The sequence below is a fragment of the Rhododendron vialii genome, chromosome 9a, assembly GCF_030253575.1.
Source record: "Rhododendron vialii isolate Sample 1 chromosome 9a, ASM3025357v1".
Lineage (NCBI taxonomy): Eukaryota > Viridiplantae > Streptophyta > Magnoliopsida > Ericales > Ericaceae > Rhododendron > Rhododendron vialii.
In genome coordinates this window covers 8,401,661-8,425,786 of record NC_080565.1, presented here as the reverse complement: position 1 = coordinate 8,425,786, position 24,126 = coordinate 8,401,661, and the positions used below count along the sequence as shown (strand labels likewise).

At 39.1% G+C, this 24,126-nt stretch overlaps 1 protein-coding gene across 3 annotated transcripts; it reads right to left on the bottom strand.

Moving 5' to 3' along the window:
- Positions 1 to 12,761: 12,761 nt before the first annotated feature.
- LOC131300369 (putative protease Do-like 14) lies at positions 12,762 to 23,826 on the bottom strand. Of its 3 annotated transcripts, none has more exons than XM_058326166.1 (11): positions 23,702 to 23,826; positions 23,383 to 23,471; positions 23,153 to 23,290; positions 22,258 to 22,397; positions 21,539 to 21,825; positions 20,716 to 20,776; positions 19,824 to 19,954; positions 18,596 to 18,716; positions 14,538 to 14,630; positions 13,158 to 13,282; positions 12,762 to 13,046 (listed from the first exon to the last, which is right to left on the bottom strand). In XM_058326166.1, exons 2-11 carry the CDS (start codon positions 23,444 to 23,446, stop codon positions 12,995 to 12,997), a joined length of 1,212 nt encoding a protein of 403 aa, XP_058182149.1. In that variant the 5' UTR covers positions 23,447 to 23,471; positions 23,702 to 23,826; the 3' UTR covers positions 12,762 to 12,994. The 3 variants fall into 3 exon arrangements, with proteins under 3 accessions (XP_058182149.1, XP_058182150.1, XP_058182151.1); XM_058326167.1 differs by having other exon boundaries at positions 23,383 to 23,452; positions 23,702 to 23,720; XM_058326168.1 differs by lacking the exons at positions 14,538 to 14,630; positions 23,702 to 23,826 and having other exon boundaries at positions 23,383 to 23,555.
- Positions 23,827 to 24,126: the final 300 nt, after the last annotated feature.

Genomic DNA, 24,126 nt, shown 5'->3' with positions numbered 1-24,126 from the left:
ACGGTGATGTGCAGTGGGCGGTTGTAAGTAGTCCCTTCGACAGGAAGATCCTTTTCGGTGAATGTGACAGAGTGTTTGGAGAGAAGCGACAGTACAAAAGCAATCATGGCTTCGGGGGTAATGTAAATTGGCACCGTGAGTTAGGCCAAGGCCGAGAACAGCTTTTCGTGATGCTCCTTTGATGATGATATCAAACCCCAAATAGACAGCGGCCGAAATTCGTTTGAGTTGTTTCAGAATAGCATCTTCCTCTGGGATAGGAACAATTGGATCATTCTTCTGAGCAGCGGGAGCGGTGGATTTCTGAGTAAGTGGACTAGACGAGCTTCCGGCCTGCAGATTAGATGGCTGAAAACATCATCCACTCCTTATGACATTAGCAACATCCCACCAAGAAGATGAATCAAGAAAATCCCATAGATTGGTCGACAAATCCTCCGACTTGCATTTTCCTTTGTCGACTGACGCCACTGTTGCTGGAGAATTCTGTCTCGGAACTGGATCCCATTCCAAGTCCTCCATCACTAAACCTTCCCAAAAAGCAGGGTCTTGTGTAGCAGCTTCTTCGAAAGGTGTTCCTGGGTTGGTAACAAATGGAACGTCCCAAAATCCTGCATAGACCAAGGTCGAGGAATGTCAGTTGGCACCGTGAGTCGGGCCAAGGCCGAGGACAGCTTTTCGCGATGTTCCTTTGATGATGATATCAAACCCTAAATATACACAACGGCCCGAATTTGTTCGAGTTGTTTCAGAATAGCATCTTCCTCCGGGATAGGAACAATTGGATCATTCTTCTGAGCAGCAGGAGCGGTGGATTTTTGAGTAAGTGGACTAGACGAGCTTCCGGCTTGCAGATTAGATGGCTGAAAAACTCAGCCACTCCTTGTGACGTTAGCAACATCTCACCAAGAAGATGAATCGAAAAAATCCCATAGATCGGTCGGCACATCCTCCAACTTGCGTTTTCCTTTATCGACTGACGCCACAGTTGCTGGAGAATTCTGTCCCGGAACTGGATCCCATTCCAAGTCCTCCATCACCAAACCTTCCCAAAAAGCAGGGTCTTGTGTAGCGGCTTCTTCGAAAGGTGTTCCTGGGTTGGTAACAAATGGAATGTCCCAAAATCCTGCATCGACGAGGGCGGTGTTAACGGTCCACACCTCGTTTTCTATATTCAGATCAACAATGTTGTCCACATCCCAAAGGTCGGCAGGTGGTGGAGTTTTGACGGTCTCATTTGCATCCCAAAGATCATCAGGAGGTGCATCCAGAACCATGATTGAGCAGTCATCTCCAAGGGTAGAAATGATAGGGTGAGGTTGTTCCGCAGAGATGATGTCGAGGGTAGGATCAAACTCATGGATATGGCGATCGACTGCGTTTGCAATGGAGTTTACCAGAGGTAACATAGCACCAAGTGGACGATGGACATTGGGAATAACCTCCCCTGCTTGATAGTAGCTCCAGTACTCTTCGTCGATGTCACTCTGATCTAAATCAGCTTTAAGACCCCACTCTATTTGCCATGCGTCTGGCTGTGGATCCCACATGTACTCTTCAGCCTCTGCCTCAGGCTGGTCCGACTCAGGTTGGTAGAAAAGCATGAACAATGATAGACTGTCCAAGGGATCAGCTTATACTGCATTCCATTTGCCTTCCCATTGGCTTAACCACACTTGATTGACATAAGGGTGTGCAGGGAATCTCATGTTATATTACTTAATCCAATCCGTGCAAAGTTCCTCTCATTCCTTAGCCTTGTCTTCCATGGCCCATCCGGCTACCATCATGTTTATGCTTGACTCAAAGGGAAAGGGCACGACTGGTTTAGGGTTGTTTTCTGAGTTAATATGGTCGGTGGGATTAAATATGGTGGAGCTGACAGTTATCTGGTTTACTTGAGGGTTAGCACTGTGGTTGGGCATGGAATTGGTGATGACGTTGGGTTTGGTAGGTGGAGTTGGAAGCGTACCATTGTGTACCAAATCTTGTATCGCATGACGAAGGCGATAGCAAGAGTCAGTGTGATGGCTGGGAGGTGGATTCTGAGGAAGTGGAGTCGGAGCTAGAGGCCTGACTAGTCTTGACCAATTTCTCCAACACTGAGGAAAGTGGGGCTTCGAAATTGATGAAGTTTCGGGGTTGGTTGCGGTTTCAGGGTTTCTGAGGGATTTGAACTTGGTTGACATCGGCGATGTGATTGGAACTCTGAGTAGAGGCATTGTTGCTGGCAGACGTTGCATTGGCGTACCACCAAACAGAGCAGTACTATTTCTGGTGTAAGCACAGGACTTTGACTTTGGAGCTAAGGCGGAGGAGGAAGTGTCACTCCTTGGTAGAACACTTGTCTGGAGAGCTTCTTCAATAGCTAAGCCAGAATCGAAGAACGTCTCAAAGCTAGCTCTCTAGACCACTACAAGGTTTTTAGCAAAGTCAGGCTGCAAATTGCGGGAGATGATACGGATTTGGTCTTTCTCACTTGGGCAATCGGTCATAAAAACTACCTTGGCCCTCCACCTTTTAATAAAGTCTGCAAAAGACTCCTTCGCATTCATCTTAGTTGATTCCAACTCCCAAGTGGTCATTTTGAGCTGAGCATTGTAACTGTATTGAGCATTGAAAGCTGTGCCAATATCCTCCCACGTGCTTCTTTTGGAAATATCGAGTGACAAAAACCATTGGAAAGCGGGACCTCCGAGAGTTTGCAGAAACAATTGAGCCATCTCATCCTCTTCAACCCCATGTAATTTCATTGCACCGTGATAAGCCAGAAGGTGAGTTTTTGGATCTCCGGTCTCGTCGAATTTTGCAAAGTCGGGCATCTTGAACCTCTCAAGCAGCCTAGCATTCAGGAATGGGCAGAGACGATCCATGTTTAGCTCTCCAGCACCGATCCTTTCAGACTTAGAGACTGTCTCCTCAAGTTTTGCCATCTTGGCGATCAAACAGCCATTTCTGGACTTGGAGCATGGTTTTCGATCAGAGGATCTTCTTCGTCAATAATCTCACGCTCGCACCTTTCGTCGCCTCCCCCTCCTGCTGCAGGCGGAAGTCACTCCTCAATTAAGGCAAAAAGAGAATACATAGAGGCATCGACTTAATCTGCCCTTTGTTGCATGATGGCTAGGTTATGCTGGAGATCTACCAAGACAGTAGCGAGATTCGAAGGCGAAACATCAGCCATGACTAGAACCTCTGTTTTCACAAGCTTCGGTGATGCAGGCGGAGATGGAGTGGATGGAGGAGACTCGTGCAGAGTGCTCGGCGATGAATCCTCCCTTGACAAAGTGCAGGCCAGAGCTTCCCTTGTAGCTGACTGCTACCCCCAAACAAATCTTCAAACCCGGTAGACGTTCCCAAGTAGGTTTGGCTCTTGATTTCGAAACCTTGCTTTGATGGTGGAATGGCTAGACAGCAAAGTATAAGAGCTCAGTGACAGCCTGTAGCAATTCATTTGAAAGAATGAAAAATGCTCATGTCAACGTCGTCGGTGTCCTTCTAGACTCTATAACTAGGGAGAGTCTGTCTCGTGCCATTCGGACGTTGCCAAAAATCGTCGGATAATCTTTTCGACAGTGTATCCTTATTTGAATCGACTATCACTACGAGACGTCAAAATTAGACTAAGCCTTTGGCTACCCCGCTCTCGAAGTTTCAACTTTTGGAGTCAGAACAACTCGGTGTAGCCGACATGATACCGGAACCGGGGTGGCGTAAGCAGCACTGCGCCGGAGCCTGAGCGGTGTAAATGGTTAGCACTTTTAACCTGGACAGTGTAAGTATCACGGCATTCTCTCCGTTGTTCTTAGTTTTCTATTTGAAACTTCGACTGGGTGTTTAGACAAAGACTTAGAAAGTATTGACTTGCCAAAGTCTCGTTGATTCAAGGAACTTGAAAATTGATAACATGCAACATCGAGATGCACAACTCGTCATCGGACCAAGGCAACGCCTAACGCGCACAAGATAGACGCAATAGGGGACATCCTAAAAGCCGCCCTAGCATGCTCCTACGCAAATGGTATGAATGTATGTACAGGCATGCGATAAGGAAAGCAGTAACAAATAGATAGTATATGGGGTTAGATGTAAATAATCCTACCCTGTAGGTCCCTGTCCTAAGTTGAAAGGTTCTATTGCTTTGTACACATGTAGAGGCCGGTTTTGGTTTAAGGGGGTTCCTCTGACTAGAGCCGCGATATACCTCCCATTGCAACGCATGTAGCAAAGGAACAGTCGAATGGTAGTACGACTCATCATCGTCCAAGGTTGTTGGGCATTCGAGGACCCCGAGCTCTAGTAAACTGTGTCAGTTACCCAAAACACCTCAATGGGGCTAGTCAACATCGATGCAAATGAAGAATGCCAAAGAATGACTTGAATGAGAGAGAAATGCAACGTTTTGAAAATGCCTTTTAAAGCTTGGCTCACTTTTATTAATCGATACTTGGAGAAGACTACACAAATGAACAATAGTAAAAGCCCCAGTTTGAATTGGTCGGATATGAGATCCTGTTACGTTACCATTCCGTTCTTCAGCAGCGCGGAGCGTACTATTTTGACAGATTTTTTGAAAAATTATTCATTTATGTATTAATTGCCAAGTATTGATTAATGCAATGAGTCCCTAGTAGAGTCGCCACTGTGGGCACGCGTCCCCGAAAATTTCTTATTTTAGTATAAAATCGGGTGCGCCCCTTTTGGAAAAGCGCGGCGAAATGCTTCGATTCAGAGTTGCCACTCGGGTTTTGCGGTATGCACCTAAGGAACCGAACTTGAAACGTTTGCTATGTTATTTGATTTGAAAAAGGCTTGTAGACTGGACCGTAATCACATTCGATATCTGAGGTTCGGGAGCCAGGTTACGAAAGGAAAGGGTTTTATGGCACCCCTCTCGCTCAATCTAGAGATCGGTCTCTACTTAGGCATCTTGTAAAACATTTGCATTTTTCTCTCGTTAATCATTTTCGGCCAGTTAGGGTGGGGAACAGTTAAAGGGGACTAAAACTGTAACAAGTTTGCATTTATGTGACAAAATGTGACGGATGACTTATTGGAATAATTAATATAGATTGAGAACAAGCACCTATGAGCGCGTTAAACAGACTGGAACACAATAGTCGAGGATATCGTACGCAGGAAGAAACCAACATGCACTGGACGAACCACTGCATGCAGACCTGACCTACGCACGCCACACCATGACTGGCGTACACCAGTAGCCTAAACTCACAGTTCTTGCTTTCAACCCTCTGGGCTCTGGAAAGGACCAGTGCACACCTAGGACAAACCACACAGTTCACATAACCAGTTTCATACAGATACAGACAGCATAAATGAATCTAAGGAAACAAAATAGACAACACACCCCATAAACAATGTGGGGAAGTAAATAGAGGCTAAGGCCTAAATACCATGCAAGGGCCAGCCACTATGTTGGATACGACTACTGTACGCTTGTAGTAAAACACTGTACGCCGGTTGTATCTCTTGTCCAGTGCTTGGCTTTGCATCATCTAGGCTTTGGAGCATGACCAAAAGGATCCTAGAGGCCTTTCTTAAGCAGAAATTGCAGACAAATAGATACACAGTTCTAAATACATAAAGCTATAAACAGGTTACTTGCATGTAGTAAAGTGATAAAATAGAAAGGAAAATAATAAAATGATGATCGATGATCCCCACACCAGTGGTGCACATACAGCCATAACTGGCGTACGGCTTAAGATCACTGGCGTGCGCCACTTATCATCAAGTTCGATCTTTGAAACCTTGCCAGCTTAGGGCCAGGACTGGTATTGATTACCAGCCTCCCTCAGGGGTCAGAACAGATAACTTTACAAATGTGGTATACCTTTGGTTTGAGGTTGATGGAATGGATGAGCTTTGAACTTGGGGATTGGAAGGGTGGATGGTGAGTGAAAGAGGTGCTATGGTATGTGGGAGTGTGCTCTTTGCTTGCTCTTTCAAGGGATGAAAGAATAGAAAGCAAAGAACTTGGGAAATAGAGAGAAAGAGAACTTGGGCTCTTAATGAGGGTAACCCCTTGCATATGAATGCAAGGGGGGTATTTATAGGACAAGGGGTCACTGAAGAGGACTGGTAACCAGGCTGGTTGGGGCTGGTTAAGTTAGAGAGGGAGAGTCTCCATGCATTAAATGCATGGGCTTGCATGAAAAGAGTTGTAGGAGGAAGGGGAACATCCCCTGCCCGATTGTAATCATCAGGAGACTGTTCACTGTACTGGGGTGGCCGCAAAAGTCTTGAGCACGTGGTTGAATAGTGACAATTGACTGACTTTGACTGGCGTACACAATCTGTGTATCGGCGTGCGCCAGTGGTAACTGAGTCAACAGTCAATGACTGACACGTGGCTGTTTACCAGCTCACGCCAGCACGGTATTGGTATAAGCAAGTAGGGTTTTGTTGAGTCCATTTGGTTCTGTCTTGAAAGGTTTGAAATGGAGTTCGACGTGGTTTGAATGAGGTTCGGGACGCTCAAAGCTCAAACACATCAAAAACCTCGGGATGTTCTTGACCTTAATCATCATCGGGGAATCAAAGACCGTAAGTAAACTAATCCAGATTGTCCAAAATAGGGTGTCTACACTTCTCTATTTCCATGATTAAATGAGTTTTTTTAACTAGTGTTAAAAAGTGCCTGGCAATTTTTTTTTTCTTTACTAAAGAGAACAACATGATATAAAATGAAGACGAAAACGAGCACAACAAGATTCTTGAAAGATTACAACATGTTCCTGTATCAAGCACCTGAACAAAACTAAAAACTTTGCTGCCAAAGAGGAAACACCATCTAAGATCATTGCATTCGGCATCCTGAATCAATGGAGTTGCATGGCTTCAATAAGAATAAGTATCACCACTTGATGTTCAGAAAAATAAAAAAAAGGATCACCACTTGTATAGTTGATAGATACTTCCATACGAAAAAGCATACGCCCCCAAAGATTTCAGCTCGGCAAGCAAACCAGACCAAACACCACAGATGCATAAAATATAGTAGTAATCTGCAAGCAAGCATCACTTGCAACTTGAACTTCTAGCCTCTTTACCAAAAGTAAATAAATCATACTAAATAAACTTCTAGTCTCTTCAGATTTTTACAAGCACTCAAGAAATCAATAAAATTTCAAACTCGAGTTCTGCATTTGTGTGGTTAGTTATACACCCTAATCTTTAGATGGCATTTCTAGCATACTTAACACAAGTATTGATGCGATCTACATAATTATAAGGAGCAGCGGTTTCTGAATTTTCTATATTTTGGACCCTTGGATTTGTACACATTTTTCTACAGCAGAGATTTATATACAGTAGGACTAGAAATATGCAGTAGGGCTAGAAATATATGGAAGAATTCATATTTAGAACAAGGATGAAAGGAAACCTAAAATTGTTGTTTCCTAATCTTATTCCGATTCCTTATTTTTGAATTTTAGAAGAAAAATCAAAGGTAAATAAAACGGAAACAATAAATGGCTCCTAATATGTATCATTTCTATAAATCCTTATTTTTGAATTTTATAAGGAAAATCAAAGGTAAAAATCAAAGCTTCTAATGAGGGATCCTTCACTTTGCTAAAATGCGGACCTCTCTTTTTCCGATCAAAAATTAATGATTCGAACCGTTTAATATGATCAAAACATGATTTTACACACATTTGGACACATTGAACAGTTTGGATCAAAATTTGATCGGAAAATGGGAGGTCCGCATTTTATTAAAATAAGGGATCCCTTATAGGATCCATGGGAGGTGTGTGTGTATGTGTGTGTACACACCACAGATCTAGTAAGGGATCCCTTACGGCCAAACCATGCGGACCTCCCCTTTCCCGATCAAATTGCGATGACCCAAGCCACTCAATGTATTCAAAACGTGATTTTAAGGGTACTAACGAGAAATTGCAAATAAAAAATGACAGTGAAGAGCTTGATCCAAGCAGTTTTGCTTAAAAATGCATTTATAGCATTTTTATGAAAAATTGCTCCGATCAAGCCTTTTCCGATCATTTTTTTTGGCGATTTCTCGCGGGTACCCATAAAATCATGTTCTAAACACATTGAGCGGCTCTGATCGTTACAATTTGATCGGGAAAGGGGAGGTTCGCACGGTTTGGCCTGTAAGGGATCCCTAACTGGATCCTAACTGATACACACACACACACACACACACACACACACATATATATATATATATATATATATACATATATATATATATATATACACACATAGTCCGTCTTCCGTGAGGGGGTCCTCATTTTAGTTAAAATGCAGACCTTCTCATTTCTTTCATTTTTCGATCTAATTTCAATGATCCGAGCTGCTCAATTGTGTGTGTGTGTGTGTGTGTATATATATACGATCTGGTTCAAGTCAGTACCTCTTTCGGTCAGGACCTCCCTTTTTCGATCAAATTTTGATGATCTAAGCCGCTCAATATGTTCAAAACATTATATATATATATATATATATATATATATATATATATATATATATATATCAGTCAAATAACACCTCGATAGAGGATATAGCTATATTCATGTAGGATTAGTACAAGTAGCTATTAAACCCCTTATAAGAAAAGGACTAAATTCTTCAGTTTTATTATCTTTAAGAGATAGTAGATTCACAGTCTATAGTAATAGTCTATTAGGCTTAATGGAGTTAAGCTTACATAATGGTCCAGTTTATTTTAACTGATATCCTGAGGGTGCGAAAGCATAGACACAATATAGAAGAACATGGGAGACAGAGTATAACAAATTCGGTGGGGTGATTGATAAACTAATTGATGCACTACTTAAAGAAGTACATGGAAAGAACAAAGCATAAAGCATGCAATATTAAAAGAGCATTTACTTGAAATGGACAAAGGACTTTGAATAAACTATTCAAATGCTAAATTAGGAAAGTATTTTTACTTATTAAATAATTAAAGTTTTTAATATTCAATTGTAATGGAAAACATACTGATTACTATATATAGCATATTATAATCTATATTTTTTGGGGGGCAAATTATAATCTATATATTAAACTAATGGAACATTAGTTATACGTATAGTTTATATTCAATAAAATATTTTAAAATTAAAGCATATATTAATCAAAGTAAGACAACACTTACTAAAACTGTCTGGTTTCAATTGCTGAATCAAAAACAGTACATGACTTGAAGGGTTACAAGTGGACTAATGGGTAGGAAAGCTATAATCAAACTCAGCTCCTCTTGACTAGGCTGAATACTACACACACACTCACACACACATAGAGTTAGCTTCTTATAAAGGTGCTCTTACCGTATTAAAGTGTGGACATCCCCTTTTCTCCCATTTTCTGACCAAATTTCAATGATTCGAGCCGCTCAATGTATTCAGAACGTGATTTAAGGTACCCGCGAGAAATCAACACAAAAAAAAAGACCGAGAAGGTCTTCATCTAGACAGTTTTTATTTGAACCGTTCAATAAAAAATAAACAAAAACTGTTCGGATGAAGCCCTTTCCGATCTTTTTTTTAGCTGATTTCTCGCAAGTATCTTTAAAATCACATTCTGAATACATTGAGCGGCTAGGATCATCGCAAATTGGTCGAGAAAGGGGCGTCGTCACTTTAATACGGTAAGGACGCCCTTATAAGAAGTTTTGTATGTATGTGTGTGTGTGTGTGTGTGTGTGTGTGTGTGTGTGTGTGTGTGTGTGTGTGTATATATATCAGGGCGATTCCGGGGAAACCTAAAAAAAAATCTCAAATCTCAATCTCAAAGTTTTCGATCAAATTTTTATGATCTAAACAGTTCAATGTGTGCAGAATGTGATTTTAAGGGTGCCCGTGAGAAATTACCAAAAAATATGACCGGAAAGTGCTTATTTTGAACAGTTTTTAATTGAACCATTCATCAAATTGAGCTAAAAACTGCTCAGATCAAGCCCTTCTCAGTCATTTTTTTTGTTGTTTTCAAGCGAGTACTTTTAAAATCACGTTTTGATCACATTGAGCAGCTCAGATCATCAAAATTTGATTAGGTATGAGTTGTATTTTGGAAAAATTACTGAACAGTGAAGAAAGGGGTTAACGATTCCTAACTCATGGACCACTTATTTGGAATTCATAAGTCATGGAAGGAGAAGAATAATGACATGGTCCTCAAAACAAATGTTGACAAAAGTACCCCTCTCCTTCCTACACGACGTCTTTCATGTCTCCCCACTTTTCCCTTCGTGTTTTCCCCCTCCCACTCCCCAACTGAAGTCAAAAACCCTTCTCTCCACTGGAACGTAAGACACCATCTCCTCCCTAGGGTTTGTTCCCCCTTCATCTCCTCTGTGCTCTCCATCGTTTAAAGAATTGCCCTAGTACGAACGCACTTCATCTCCTCCCAAGGGTTTGCTACCCCTTCATCTCCTCTATGCTTTCCATCGTCTGAAGAATTGCCCTAGCACGAACGCAAGACCACGCTTCATCCGAATCGATTCCGACTCAATAATCGTCAGGTAAGTTGAATCGCCCTAGTACGAACCTACCTCTCTCTCTCTCTCTCTCTCTCATTTGTTGATTGTTGGGTTCGGTGTTTTCTTTATTTGCTCACGAGTGGGAAAACTTTGATTCTTGGAATTTCAGTCAAGCCTATGAATAACTGAATGTGTTGTTGGATGTATCATAGTGTGATTTTACTCATTTTCAGTTTTGTTGGATTTGTGTGAACATGCTCTTTGCTAGCTGTTTTTATAAACTTTTGCAGATTCTAGTCCTGAATACTTTAGTACTAAGTTGAATCATGGTGGACATATAGTTAGGGATATCATAGAGTATTATGTTGGTGGTACTGTGAGCTACGTTGATTGCTTTGATAATGATCGAATATCTAGAACTAAGTTGCAATCAATGTCTAAGGAAGTTTGGGTATATGGAAGAAGTAGCTCTTTTCTGCAAGATTCAAAGTAATGGAAAATGGGTTTTTAAGAAGATCCAAACTGATAGTGATGTCAAACCATGGTTCAAAGCCTTAGAAATGGTTTGGTGGAAGTGTTTATAACTGATAGTAATTTGGAAGGTCTTACTAGTGTTGAATACAATGCCAATGTGGATGTGGAAGATGGCCTACTAGATATTGATATCACTAGTTGGGAATGGGATTGTGGATCATTTTCACAGGATAACTATAATTTTCTGGATTTCACAACTTACATACCTTATAGTAGACCAAACCCACCATCCAGCATTGAACCACTTTCCACCAATGAACCACCACTAGAAGAAGAAATGCTAAAAGAAGGCTTGTTCATCATGATTCTGATTCAGAATCTGATCCGGATGTTTTCATAGACAGTAATTATGAATTCAGTGAAGATGATGATGCTTTGTTTGATGCCAATGTAGATAAAGACATAGAGTGATGTGAGGCAGAAAAAGGTAGTTGGAAGTGATATTCCCCATAATTGCTTGTTTGTAATGGAGTCTAAAGAGGGGGATTCTTCTGATGGTTTTATGAGTTTCAACTCTTCTTCTGATGAAGACAGGAAGGACAAGCCAAAGTTTAGTAAATATAGGCCTGTACTAGGGAAAGTACAACATATAATAGAGGAAAAGATGATTTTTAAGAATAGGTCTCAATGTGTAGAAGCTATAAGGCAACATTCAATTGTCAATGGAAAAGCAATCACATTTGAAAAGAATGACACAGATAGAGTTAGAGCTCATTGTGTTGCTCCTTGCCCATGGAATATACTAGCCTCAAGCATCACAGGTGATAAGAAAACCCTGCAGGTTAAGACATTAAACCTAAATCATCAACAATGTGGCTGGAATTGGACTAACAAGCTAATGAACTCAAGTTGGTTGTCAAGAACTTATTTCAAAGAGTTCAAGATCATGCCCTCATGGCTTGTTACTAAAATTGTGGAACAAGTAATGGCTGATTATATTATCAAAATATCTCCACAAATGGCATACAATGCCAAGAAGAAGGCAGTTAAAAAAAAATAGAGGGTTCTTACGTTGAGCAATATGAGAAGTTATGGGATTATTGTGGAGAGATGAATAGGACCAATTCAGGAACCTCAGTATACATGCATTTTATAGCTAGTATTATGGTCTTTATCTAGCTAGCCTTCTTTTGCTACTGTTATGACTGAAAAAACCTTCTTTTGCTAGCCTTCTTTTGCTACTATTATGGCTGAAAAAGCCTTCTTTCGCTAGCCTTATTTTGGTACTGTTATGTTGCTACTATTATGTGTGTGGTACTACTGTGGTTTACGGAACCATTATGGCTATTTTCAGTATTCTCTATTTATCATGGTATTCATGTGCTACTGCTGTATTTTTTTTGGAATGGAATATATGGATTTTCAGTCTTCTCTTATCCATTCATTTGAAGCAAAACTGATTAGGCCTTCACTATGGACTGCACTTATGTTTATGGAAGCATGAAGCATTATGCTTGCGGTCTATTCTGTTTTTTTCCTGCATGAAGCTCTGCATTTTTGTTTATGGTTTTTGAGAGAAGCATGTTGTTGTGAATTATAGTGAGAGTATTGTGAATGAGCTCACATTTGGCACATAAAGCCAAGATTTTTGTTTTGGCAAGCAAGGGCTCAATAGAAGAGATATGATATGGAGCTCACATGACCGTTGCTTTTGTTGTTGCTAGGTACCAAAAGTTATACTCCTAACTGAATAATTGGAAGATAGAAGAGAAGAATAACTGTTATGAATGTAGGGCATTACAACAATCGATTTTTAAAACTAAATCCAAATACGTAGACACATAATTAGAAAACGAATCCAGTATACACAAAACAAGACAAAGTATAATTATACTATCTTGCGACTATATCAATAAATACAGCAGACCTAGATTAGGCAGCAAGTTAAAGTTGACCATTCTCCAAATAAATCACTTTCAAATGGCTCCGGGCATTTACATTCATACAATTCCAGTTCTAACTAAATACCCCTGCACAAAGACATTACCACCGAACTCTGTCAACATGCACCGTGCACTCTTCTGGGAGAGGCCATCTGAGAAGACAAGGCAAATGGTCAAAATTCAAAATGAATTTACAACCTTATAAAAAGATGATATACTACTATATTTAGACATCAACCAAAATGCTTACGCGATATATATACCTGTAAAATTTATCTCGGCTAGCCTCACTAGCCTTCACAGTTGTTTGCAAACGTTGACCATTTGTTTCCCGTAACACAACCAACTCCAAAGACTCCCCTGTCTTCTCCATTATCATTCCATAGAACTGCATCAAGAGAAAATTTAAACATACATAAATGACAAGTGGTAAATGATTAATTGTAGGTAAGATTTTTGGGGAAAAAATGTTGTACTCCCTCCGTTCCTTATTTAGAGTCCAGTATTCCATTTTGAGTTGTCCCTTAATAAGTGTTCATTTTGTAAAATTGGTGGGTAAAAATTGGTGCATTGTCTATTTTGTCCCTAAAAGTAGATTCCATTTTGAAAAGTTAGTGAGTAAAAGTGTAATAATGATGGGTAAGTAGGAAACGTGGAGGAAAAAGTTGATATAAAAGGTATAATGATGATGTCTTTTTAATAAGTTGGAGTTACAAAGCGGGACACTTAAAAATGAACGAAGGGAGTACCATGTTCAAATAATTACGCATGAGATATTAAAAGAAGCTAGACAAGTTGATCAAGAAGAGTGAAAATAATTGTATCAACAACTACGTCTCCAATCAAGAAGAGTGAAGAGAACGGATTATTGTTGTTGTGTTACTATTGTTATTGTTGTTAATATTACCAATTTCTATCATCATTACTATTCAAATGGATAGGAGGCAAGGGATTGTATGCATTCAAACTTTCATCACCACCACTTCCCTCACAAGTTCCAGACGATAATCACATATACAAATACAGCTTATGGTATAACAGAATCGGGAGAACAATTGTAACACGAGCCAAGCAAAAAAAAAGAAAACAATTGTAATGCCAGATATTCACCAAACGAAATCTTGGAAGGTCGAGGCGCATCAACAAAATTCTAACAATAAAGTCAGTCTAATATGTTGGGATAGGAATATATGCTGGTTGGTGATCATAATCCAAAAAGCTCAAGTTTGAGTCTCAATTCCAGGTTTAAGTAAAGAAAAAGTTTGAATGCTCTGCCTCGTTTAATAATGACGACAGTAATAATGATGAAAAAAGTCAAGCTGATTTTCAATATTCCAAAAAACATTAAAATCACAAGAACAGAGGGAAAAAACGCAGGGTAACAATGTTTTTCCCCAGCCAAAGCCTCAAATATGTTTGGTAGCCCTTTCCAGAAACTTGTTTGGTTGACTGTTTTGGGCACTTGTTTTCCGATCTGTTTTTTTGGGTGACAAAAGAACTTACTTTTGAGATAGCATACATCATTGTTTCCAGATTGTTTATAACCATTCCACATAAAAACTAATAAGATATGAAAGTGATAGCTATCTAAGGAATGCCAACTAGCAATTTCCAATGAAAAAAAAATGATAAAATAGGTATACCTCCAAAAAACTCCGGACGTCTTTGTTGCCGCACTGAACGAAAACATCACCACTACATATTCCACCACAATCAGCAGGGGAGCCTTCTATAACCTAGTTGATTTTTGGGGATAAAAGTATTAGGCACATCTCAAGTTGAGATAAACATTACATGCATGCATACAACAATTACATACACACACTTGGCAATTATCTCATCTAAATATGCTACGCACGATTTAAGGTATCAACCTGGTTCATATAACTAAAAATTAGAATTTTGTGATTATTTTTCTTTTATCAATCTTAGTTCAAGAAAGTCTGGTTCCAATAAAGACCTGAAAATGCTTAAACATACTGTGAAACGATACCAATTCAGATAAACCCCAAAAGGTAGACAGCTTCCTTGCAAAAATAGAAAAGAAAAAGAAACTTAACAAGAGCCCTAAACTCATTATTGGTGTACCAAAAAGCTTCTGCTTCTTTAGTAGAAACACTTGCGCGAAAATGATCATTTTTTTCCCACTTAATATGCATATAGCTGAAAGGGCTCAGGTGCACTTGAACCCCCTAATGGTTCGGCTCACACACAGTTTACCCTCTATCATTTGGAAATATGCAAAGTAGACAACCACCTCCCCTAAACTTCAACTGTTATATTTTTAATCCATGCTAATGATGGGACACAGAAAAAATATTTCCTACCAGATTCGTCTTGCAAAATGACATTAATGCCATCATCTTGCTCAAAGTAATCTGAAACCTTTAGGCCTAGTTTGGCCTAATAAGCTTTTTGGCACAAGTCAACGCCAAAAAAATGGTCCTTTCTGAACTTTCTGCAGTTTTGGGTCATAATTTTCTCTTTTCTCATTCGTGTTGACAACAGGAAAAAAAAATACAACTTTTTTCACCAAAGGCTAACAAAAAGCTCAAAAGGATGAAAACGCTCAAAAATATCAACATAAACCAGCTTTTTGTTAGCTTATTTTGTCCTCTCTGAACTTTTTGTAGTTTTGAACCAAATTTTTTTACTTTTTTGATTCCTCTCATCTAGACAACCGGAAAAGTAAAGAATTCTCAAAAAAACCGAGAAAAAAGTCAAAAAGCCAATTAACCCTGTCGAAGTTTGTCCCACACCAGTTACTTATCTCCTCCAAAACTAGTATATGAGTCTAGGTAGCTTCTCCACTCATTGCCAATTGGTTTGGAGTTAGATGCTTTGACATAGTATAGAGCTAAGGTTAGAGAGAATTTGTTCCCCTTGTTTGTGCCACAACTGCACCTAGTTTGTTGTGACCCATGTGCTATGATCGTTTGTTTACCTCTTCACGTGCGAGTCGGGGGTTGCACGTGCAGGGAAGTGTTGGAGTTTGTCCCACATCGGTTAGTTATCCCCTCCAATACTAGTATATGAATCTTGGCGGCCTCTCTACTCATTGCCAATTGGTTTTGAATTTGATCCTTTAACAAACCCAATTAATCTAATTGTAACCAACCTCAACCCCACAACAAAAGGAAGAAGCAAATCATAACATGGATTGACAAAGGAGCCCAAAAAGGCTCTGACCAAAACCCTAGGCCAAGGAATCTAACCTGAGTGCAGGGGTGAAAAAAAAATTACCATATGAGCTGACCAAATCTTTTGTTGCCTCTCTCTCGAATTGAGTATGATCATGCTTGCACCAATACAATCTCACTAGTCTACTAGATACAGGCAAGTGCTCTGCAAAAGCGGCAGTAGTGAACTTGCTACTAAATCCACTATCTTTCCCTTGTGATAAATAAGTATACGATTGCCAAACAAAAAAAATACCAATTAAATCTTGGAAAGTTTAGTTATCGTTTTTTTTTTTTATCAAAAAGGAGAGTAATAGTATTTTTTATGACAAGGGATTTCCATCTTGTTTCTGGGCTCAAGCTCAATTTACTGAAGAGTAGTATCTTTTATGTTGGGGTCAGCTCCGAGGAAAAAGCTACTCTGCATGATATTCTAGCTATCCCTGAGGGTGTTTTTCCTGTAAGATACTTGGGGGTCCCATTGATAACTACTGGGCTCCACGCTTGGGACTTTCAAGTGCTTGATAAATTCTTAGAAGAATTCAATCTTGGGCTAATAAAATGCTTTCATTGGTGGGAGAGAGCAACTTATCAAGTCTCTCCTGATTCGTACCCGGATATTCTGGTGTTCTATTTTCAGACTTCCTCAGAAAGTGCTCAAGGATATTGAAAGCATGCTTAGGTCTTTCTTTGGGAAAGGTCCTGAGTTGAAAACTTCTGGTGCTAAAGTGAGTTGGCAGGATGTGTGTGCTCCTAAGATAGAAGGTGGCCTTGGCGTTAGTGCTCTGAAGGATCGGAATAAGGCAGCTATGCACAGGCATTTTATGGGCCTTATCGCAGAAAGTTAATATCCTTTGAGTGAAATGGGTCCATTCTTGTATCATTAAAGAACGCAGTCTCTGGCATATGAGTACCACCCCTAATGCTGCTTCTTGGACTATCAGGACGATATCAAGCTAAGGAACATAGTTCAGCCTTGGATAAGATGTCATTGGGGATGGGGAAAGCACGTTTCTCTGGTTTGACAATTGGTGGCACCCCCTTTGTCCACTCTGGCACAGATTTGGGGACATGTTATTATTCAGTGTAGGAAGGGTTCTCCGTGCCAAAGTTGCTTCTGATGAGGGGTGATTCTTGGTCTTAGCCTGGAAGGACTGCCATCACTAGGGAGATCATAGAAAATACTCCTGCTTCTTTCATTCCTCACTCCTCCCAAGAAGATTCAGTCACTTGGACTCTGTCTTCTCAAGGCTTCTCTGTTAGATCTGCTTGGAAGTTTATAAGGGTTAGGAAGCCTGAGTTGCAGTGGTGTAAAGTGGTACGGTTCAAGTACCATGTTCCAGGTGGGCTATTATTGAGTGTGTCCATCTTGGGAAGGCTCTCAACTGAAGATAGAATGCAGAGTTCAGGATTAGCAGTTGATGGTTCCTGTGTTCTTTGTGCTTCTGAATCAGAGAATCATGGAAATCTGTTTTTTCAGTTTGGCTACTCTGCTTGGATTGGGGAATCCCTCCTGAATAAGTGTGGTATTATCAGAAGCCCCCTTAGACCGAGCCAAGAAGCTTTCAGAGGTTGAGCTAGCTTTCAGCATGCTGTGTTTAAACTGGTGTTTGCTGCAGCTATTTACCATGTGTGTCTTGAAAGGAATGCCAAGATTTTTAGAAGTGTGCAGAGCAATATGGAGGAAGTGCTATGGTTGGTGGTCACTGATGTGAGAGTCTAAGTACTTGAAGGAGGGTTAAGAGTGGCAAGAATCAGATTTTGTGCTCATACTGGAACATAGCTTCCTATGTTTTTTCGTCCTAGCTATTGTGTTTTCTCCTAGCTACAGGAGAGTGTTGCATGGGTCTTTCTCTGTATCCTAGGCAGCTTTTGGCTTTGGTTTGTCTTTTTTGGGTTGTTGGACGCGGGCAGGGAGGATATGCCCTCTATTTTTGCTGTATTCTGTTTTTATTCTCTTGTAATCCTGATGTTTGGCTTGTGCCAAATAATAATTAACTTACCCAAAAAACATACTGATTTTTATTTACATAAACTAAGATGTGTTCGATTTACATTGCAGAGAGAAGCAAAATTAACAACATTATTTGGTTAATTATTTGTGCTTTAATGCTTTTTAGTCCAAAACCACTAGGAGGTAATCATTTACGTATCATGGAGGTAAACCCATATGACGCAAACGCTGGGGGTAAATCGGATCCTGCCTGAATGAAAATCCCTAAATAGAAATTAAAATGCATTCGATATCCAATGCTCAATTATGAAACATTTAATAGTGAATGCGTTGCATATATAAAGCAGCTTAAGCAAAGTTTCAATAAAGGTCAATAACCGTCAGTAGCAAAAATAGAAAAAGGAAAAACATCCCAGAATTCCCACCACCTCCAGCTCAATTGAAACCATTGAAGGACTCCAAACTTGAAGTAACATTTTATCCTATAAAAGCAATGATTTGTTGACAAGATGCCAAGATGACATTGCCCCAAGGAAGATCCACCTAAAAATGGTGTAGCAGGACATACCTTTTCAACAAGAACACCTTCGGAAATATTGGGGAACTTTTGTAAGAATTTTTCCAATGTGCCTAGGTTTTCTGCATAAAGATTAGTCATTTCCATTCCAAGCCATGGTCGACAAAATCTCCTGTCATGACAAAAACCATTAGACCATAAAAATATGATTTAGTAAACTTCTATGCAATTCAAAGACGATCTAACAAACTCCCAAAACCATAATATATATTTTGTATTCAATTTAGGGGTTGGGGAGATTACATATAATGGAGAAAATCAACCTACAGATATAATATGCAAAGTGCAAATTAGAAAAAAACACTTCAATCCAAAAGACTTATACCCTTGTTCTTCTTCACCAAGACTGAATGTGACAGAGGAACGTTAAGAGCTAAGAAAAAATAGCGATAACACAAAAAATGCATGCGAAAGTCTCTAAAGACTAAAAGTATACATAACAAATACATAAATTGCAATATGCAGGTACGGAAATGAGAAGGAATTTCCCTGAAGTAAAAATGAGACATGCTACAGATATTAAGAATGGTTGTCAAAGCACTGTCCCCACACAAAAGAGCTGGACAAGTGGGCAAACATTAATATACCAACTACCAAGCAAACTCACAAAGCAACTTACCTTCAAGATCTTGTTCCTGTAAGTTGCAACTATCTCATGGCATCTTGAGTGGGCATACAGTTGTAATGAAGACTTGACAAAAATGACCCCACCTTTATATACTTAGTCCTTATCCACCTTTCTAGCATTTATTATGCATAATATGTTCTTCCAAAACACTAATCCACTTGCGAAGTAAATATAACATGAGAAAGTTTGCAGTTCAACAGTTCAACAATAAAAGTAGGCTTATAATTTGTAATTGCGATATAATTGAAAACTCGTTGGCAGGACATTAGGTCCAAGTATTCTCTAGACAGCAACTCAAGGGAATCGCAATGGATTTTTTATGTGGTTAAAGGGAAAAGTTAACAAGAAAGGTGATAGCAAAATCACTCTCCAAAGAACAATTGATATTCCTACATATGACTGGTACGTAGCCCTTAAAGAGAGAAATTAAAAGCCGATTAAGCAAAAAAGATCTTATTCCATCACCCACTTGGGTCTACTAACAGAATGCACAACGCCCTCAACTAGGAAGAAAGGGAACTAGTTAATACAAAAGAGGAAGAAAAAAAAATAGGCAAACTTTGAAATGGGATACAAAGATTTGGATCATACCCATATTTCTTGAAGTGCTCTAGGCATTTGGCAGTTATGTTGATGGGAAGAAAGGGAGTACATATACGATCATAAAAATTGACTCCGATCACTTCTCCATAGAGATTGATAAGGGGTCCACCAATACCACACTAGCAAAAGAATAACCATTAGAATGAAGATTGCGTAAGTAGTAAGTACATGTAGTTTATTCAAATAAACCAAGAGCACACGCAGTAACTCAAAGACACTAAACTAAACAGGCATGCATCAATTGTTTCTAAAACATTTTAAGATCGGATCTCACTCAACCATTTGTGACCTACATTCTATCACATATTACCCAAAAGTAGACTACATCAAGCATTCATATAACCATACATACACTTATGGGGGGGGGGGGGGGGGGGGGGGAGCTTGTGGTGCGAAGCATTTTATCATACATATGAGAAAATGTAGGGAATATACTAGAAAACTGCACATATATTGCAATAATGTAGACAGTACAGTTTAGGGGCAGTGTCAAGACAAATATACCAACTCTGCCACAAATCCTAGAGGAGTTTTAAGGAAATACCAAATCCCCCCTCGCCCTTGTTAACACCATTCCAAACAACCACTGAGGGGGGGGAAACTATAAGACAAAAAGGTCAAATAATCAATCACAACTGATTCCCAACCAAACACTAAGATAACCGTAAGAGATGGGGAAGAGAGAGTGAAGCTCTCATGACATGCAGAAATTGATGGGCCGATGCTCTATTTTTCTTTGTGAGATCTAGGGTTTGTCCCTCCCTACTTCCCTCTCAATCTTCTATCCATCATATGCATATATACCTATTTGAATGAAATAACATAAGCTGTTGTTTGGTTTATATCTATGAGATTCCCAAGTTACATAAGAAGCTATTACCTTCGAAATTTGGCAAGTTGCCCTGAAAAGCTCTTTACAGTCAAACTTGAAGACATCAAGACTGGGCAGATGGGGAAAACAAAAGGCAAACGTAAGTAATGTTCGAGGAATTCACAAGTACAAATCCCAAAACTCATCCATTTACACTAGTTGGTTCTTCCCTTTTTCCATTGTTAACATAAAGCAATTAATGGTTGGGTGCAATGTTTTCAAATCAAAACACGGATCGTGTATGATTTTTGTCATTTTACAAATCGTATCGCGACAGGTAACGAGTTCGTAGGATACAGTAATAGTAATTAATATATAATTAAATATATTTATAACAATTAACACACTAAAAACCTATTGCATATATGAAAAAGGAAGTTTTTAGGATGAAAGTTTCTAAGTTTTCCAAGTGGGGTCTATCATATTGAGCTGTTCTAGTGTCTTTTGGCCAAGGGAAGAAAAGAAGAGTCGTGTATGATTGACATATGTTCTTTCTTTTATTTGAGCCCTAATGGATTGAGGTTGGTTTTTCTTCAAATGGTTTGAACGTGGCCATAATTAGATCAAACAATTTAGAACATTGTTGGATATTGCTTCCGAAAATAACGTTTCATTTTTAGTCAATAAATAATCGTAGGATACGTACTGTATCGGTACATGCACCATTATATTGTAGGATACGTCATAGTACCGTAATATACAAAAAAGATACAAGGTGGGAGACGTATAGTTTTTCTAAGGAGACGATACGAATCTATGATACGTGTGTCGTCTCCGAATCGTACGAGACATGTGTCTCATAAACTGCAACCTATATAACATATTTGTTTACCTAAATTTACCCGGAGCAGCCATAAGTTCATAGGGCTGATCAAAGTAACGCCCAACGGCAACAACCATGTCACCAGGACAAAGCTTAAATAAATCTGAGTGACGACGGAGCTGAGAAGATTCTGAAATGGCACTTGGATCTACCGAGATGGAATCATCCAAAAACCTGAGGGTTGCAGATGGAAAAGCTAGATCTGTTTTAATCTTAATAGTGGCAATATTGTAGTGAAAATCATATGTGAACACTTGACCCTCTGATGACTTGCCATCTGATAGGTAAACATCAATCTGCAATAACAACAAAATTAAGTATTTAGCTCATCACAAAACATCCTCTGATGACTTGCCATCTGATAGGTAAACATCAATCTGCAATAACAACGAAATTAACTATTTAGCTCATCACAAAACATTTTACTACCTCCGTCCTTTTGTTTGTCCACTTCCACTATTCCACGCCCCTTATAAAGTTGTTCATATCTTTCAATACGAATCTCTAAAAATATTTTACATGGATCTTAATCTTAGTATTTGATAGATCTCAATTAGTTTTATAATACAAAATTTTCAAAATCATGAAACCATTGTAAATTGAAAGATATAAACAATTTAAGACACGACATGAATGCCGAAAATGGACCATCAATCCCAGACGGACGGAGGGAGTAATATTATCGTATTGATGTACAAACAGAAGCATTTTTATTGAACATAAATAACCTTGATATCATCTGGTATAGCATCTGACTCAGGAGTAGATCTGAGTAGACTGGCAGAAGTTAAGATGGTACTGAAGTGTGTACCATCAACTTCCTCTGACTCAATAATAGTGCCAGAGCCCATGAAAAATGGCTCACTCCCTGAACACCCAAATAAACAAACACATATTCAGTGTTCAAAAATGACCTCAAATGCATCTTAATGAATCTTCAATTACCAAAAAAATTATCTCAAATGAACTTTTATCCTGGTCATAAAAATGTATACACGGTCTATCTCCGTGTGTATTAAATGTTTACCAAATTCAATCAATATTTACTAATTGAACTGAAGAATTCACCCCCTTCCACTAGCAACTTTTTTCACTTTTTCCACTTTTTTGGTTTTGGCCTTATTTTAAAAAAATTTCGCGTTTGTTAGTTATGCTTTTCGATTTGACTCGACGAAACAAATCGGAAAAGTGAAAAAAAAATGTTTTTACTCCAATATTTAGAAAAATAACCACTTTATAGAAAGGAAAAAAAAAACTTTTTTTACTTAAAAGTGATTATTTTCCAAAATATTTGGGCGATTCGTCTCCATAAGTCACAAAAGTTTCGCACAAAACTAACATAGACAAAAAAAAAATCAAATACATACAAAATTAAAACTTTTAAAAAAAGTTGATTAACTTATGTAACACAAGTTTTTTTGTTTGTTCTTATGCAATTTTTTTTTTTTTGCGTTTGTTACTTCTATGCAAAACTTTTACGTGATATGGATTCGTCTTGATGGGAGAAACCGGAAAAGTAAAAAATCATTTGGGAAATATCCAGGACACAAAGCTTCTTAATCGTAGGATACCCCATGGTATAAACACCCCCTGTTTTCAACGGCACAAGCCATATTTGCTTACCGGTACGAGACACCAAACTAACGAGAGATGCTGAAACCTTCTGCGCAGCTCTTTTGGTGTCAATGTCCAAGTCCATGTTGGCATAGATGTCTCGATCAAACTCCTCGGAAAATGAATGGCGGGTAATTATGTGGCCACCTATTACAGAATATTTTTGCCCAAAAAAATGTTATGAATAATTATATAATAAAGTTAAAATTATAAAATAAAAAAACAAACTTTGTACCCACCCTTCGATTCAGAGCGCCGCCGTTTCCAAGGACTGAAGGTTGAATCTCGACCATCAAGCTTCATAAGTTACTAATTTTCACTCGTGGAACTGTTAGATGAAAGGCTTAGAAATTGGTTCTCAGCTAATCTAGAGCCAAATTCATTCAAATACACAAATACAGAGACAAAGTTATAGAGAGAAGAGTATATATATATATATATATAGAGAGAGAGAGAGAGAGAGAGAGAGAGAGAGAGACAAGGAACCAATTTCAGCTGCCGAAAAAAATTAATTACTAAATATTTAGGAAAGAAAACAGAAGTTTCGATCATGGAAACCTCGTGGTGAAGCTTAATCTACGAGAAAGAGAGCGAGCAATCGAGAGAGAGATGGCTGGCTGGCGGTGGAACAGGTTGGCGGTGAAGAGGCTTCTAATAAAAGGCCATTCTCCTCTCTAAACAAGGGGTTCAGATCCCGTCCAGTATGTTACCCTCCGGTCCCGTCCAGTTCGGCCTTTTGTGGGCCCTTTCCGGGTCCACAATAATGATCAGAACAGTTCACATTTTAGAGCTCGTCGAGATCAACGATCATACCAAAAATCACGTTGATCAAATACCGTTTGGTATCATTTCAAAATGCATTAATGTTGTCAAAAAAAAGGTGAGAAACACAGGATTACAACCCTTCAACAAATTTTTTCGAAACTTAATACATTTTGAAATGATACCAAACAGTATTCGATCAACGTGATTTTTGGTATGGT

Excerpts from the sequence above, each read along its gene's own strand:
- LOC131300369 (XM_058326166.1), bottom strand. The coding sequence starts at position 23,446 with ATGAAGCTTGATGGTCGAGATTCAACCTTCAGTCCTTGGAAACGGCGG. Across the intron at positions 18,717-19,823 it reads GAGCACTTCAAGAAATATGG|GAGATTTTGTCGACCATGGC; the intron begins GTATGATCCAAA and ends TTGTCATGACAG. Across the intron at positions 14,631-18,595 it reads AAGGTGTTCTTGTTGAAAAG|GTTATAGAAGGCTCCCCTGC; the intron begins GTATGTCCTGCT and ends AAAATCAACTAG.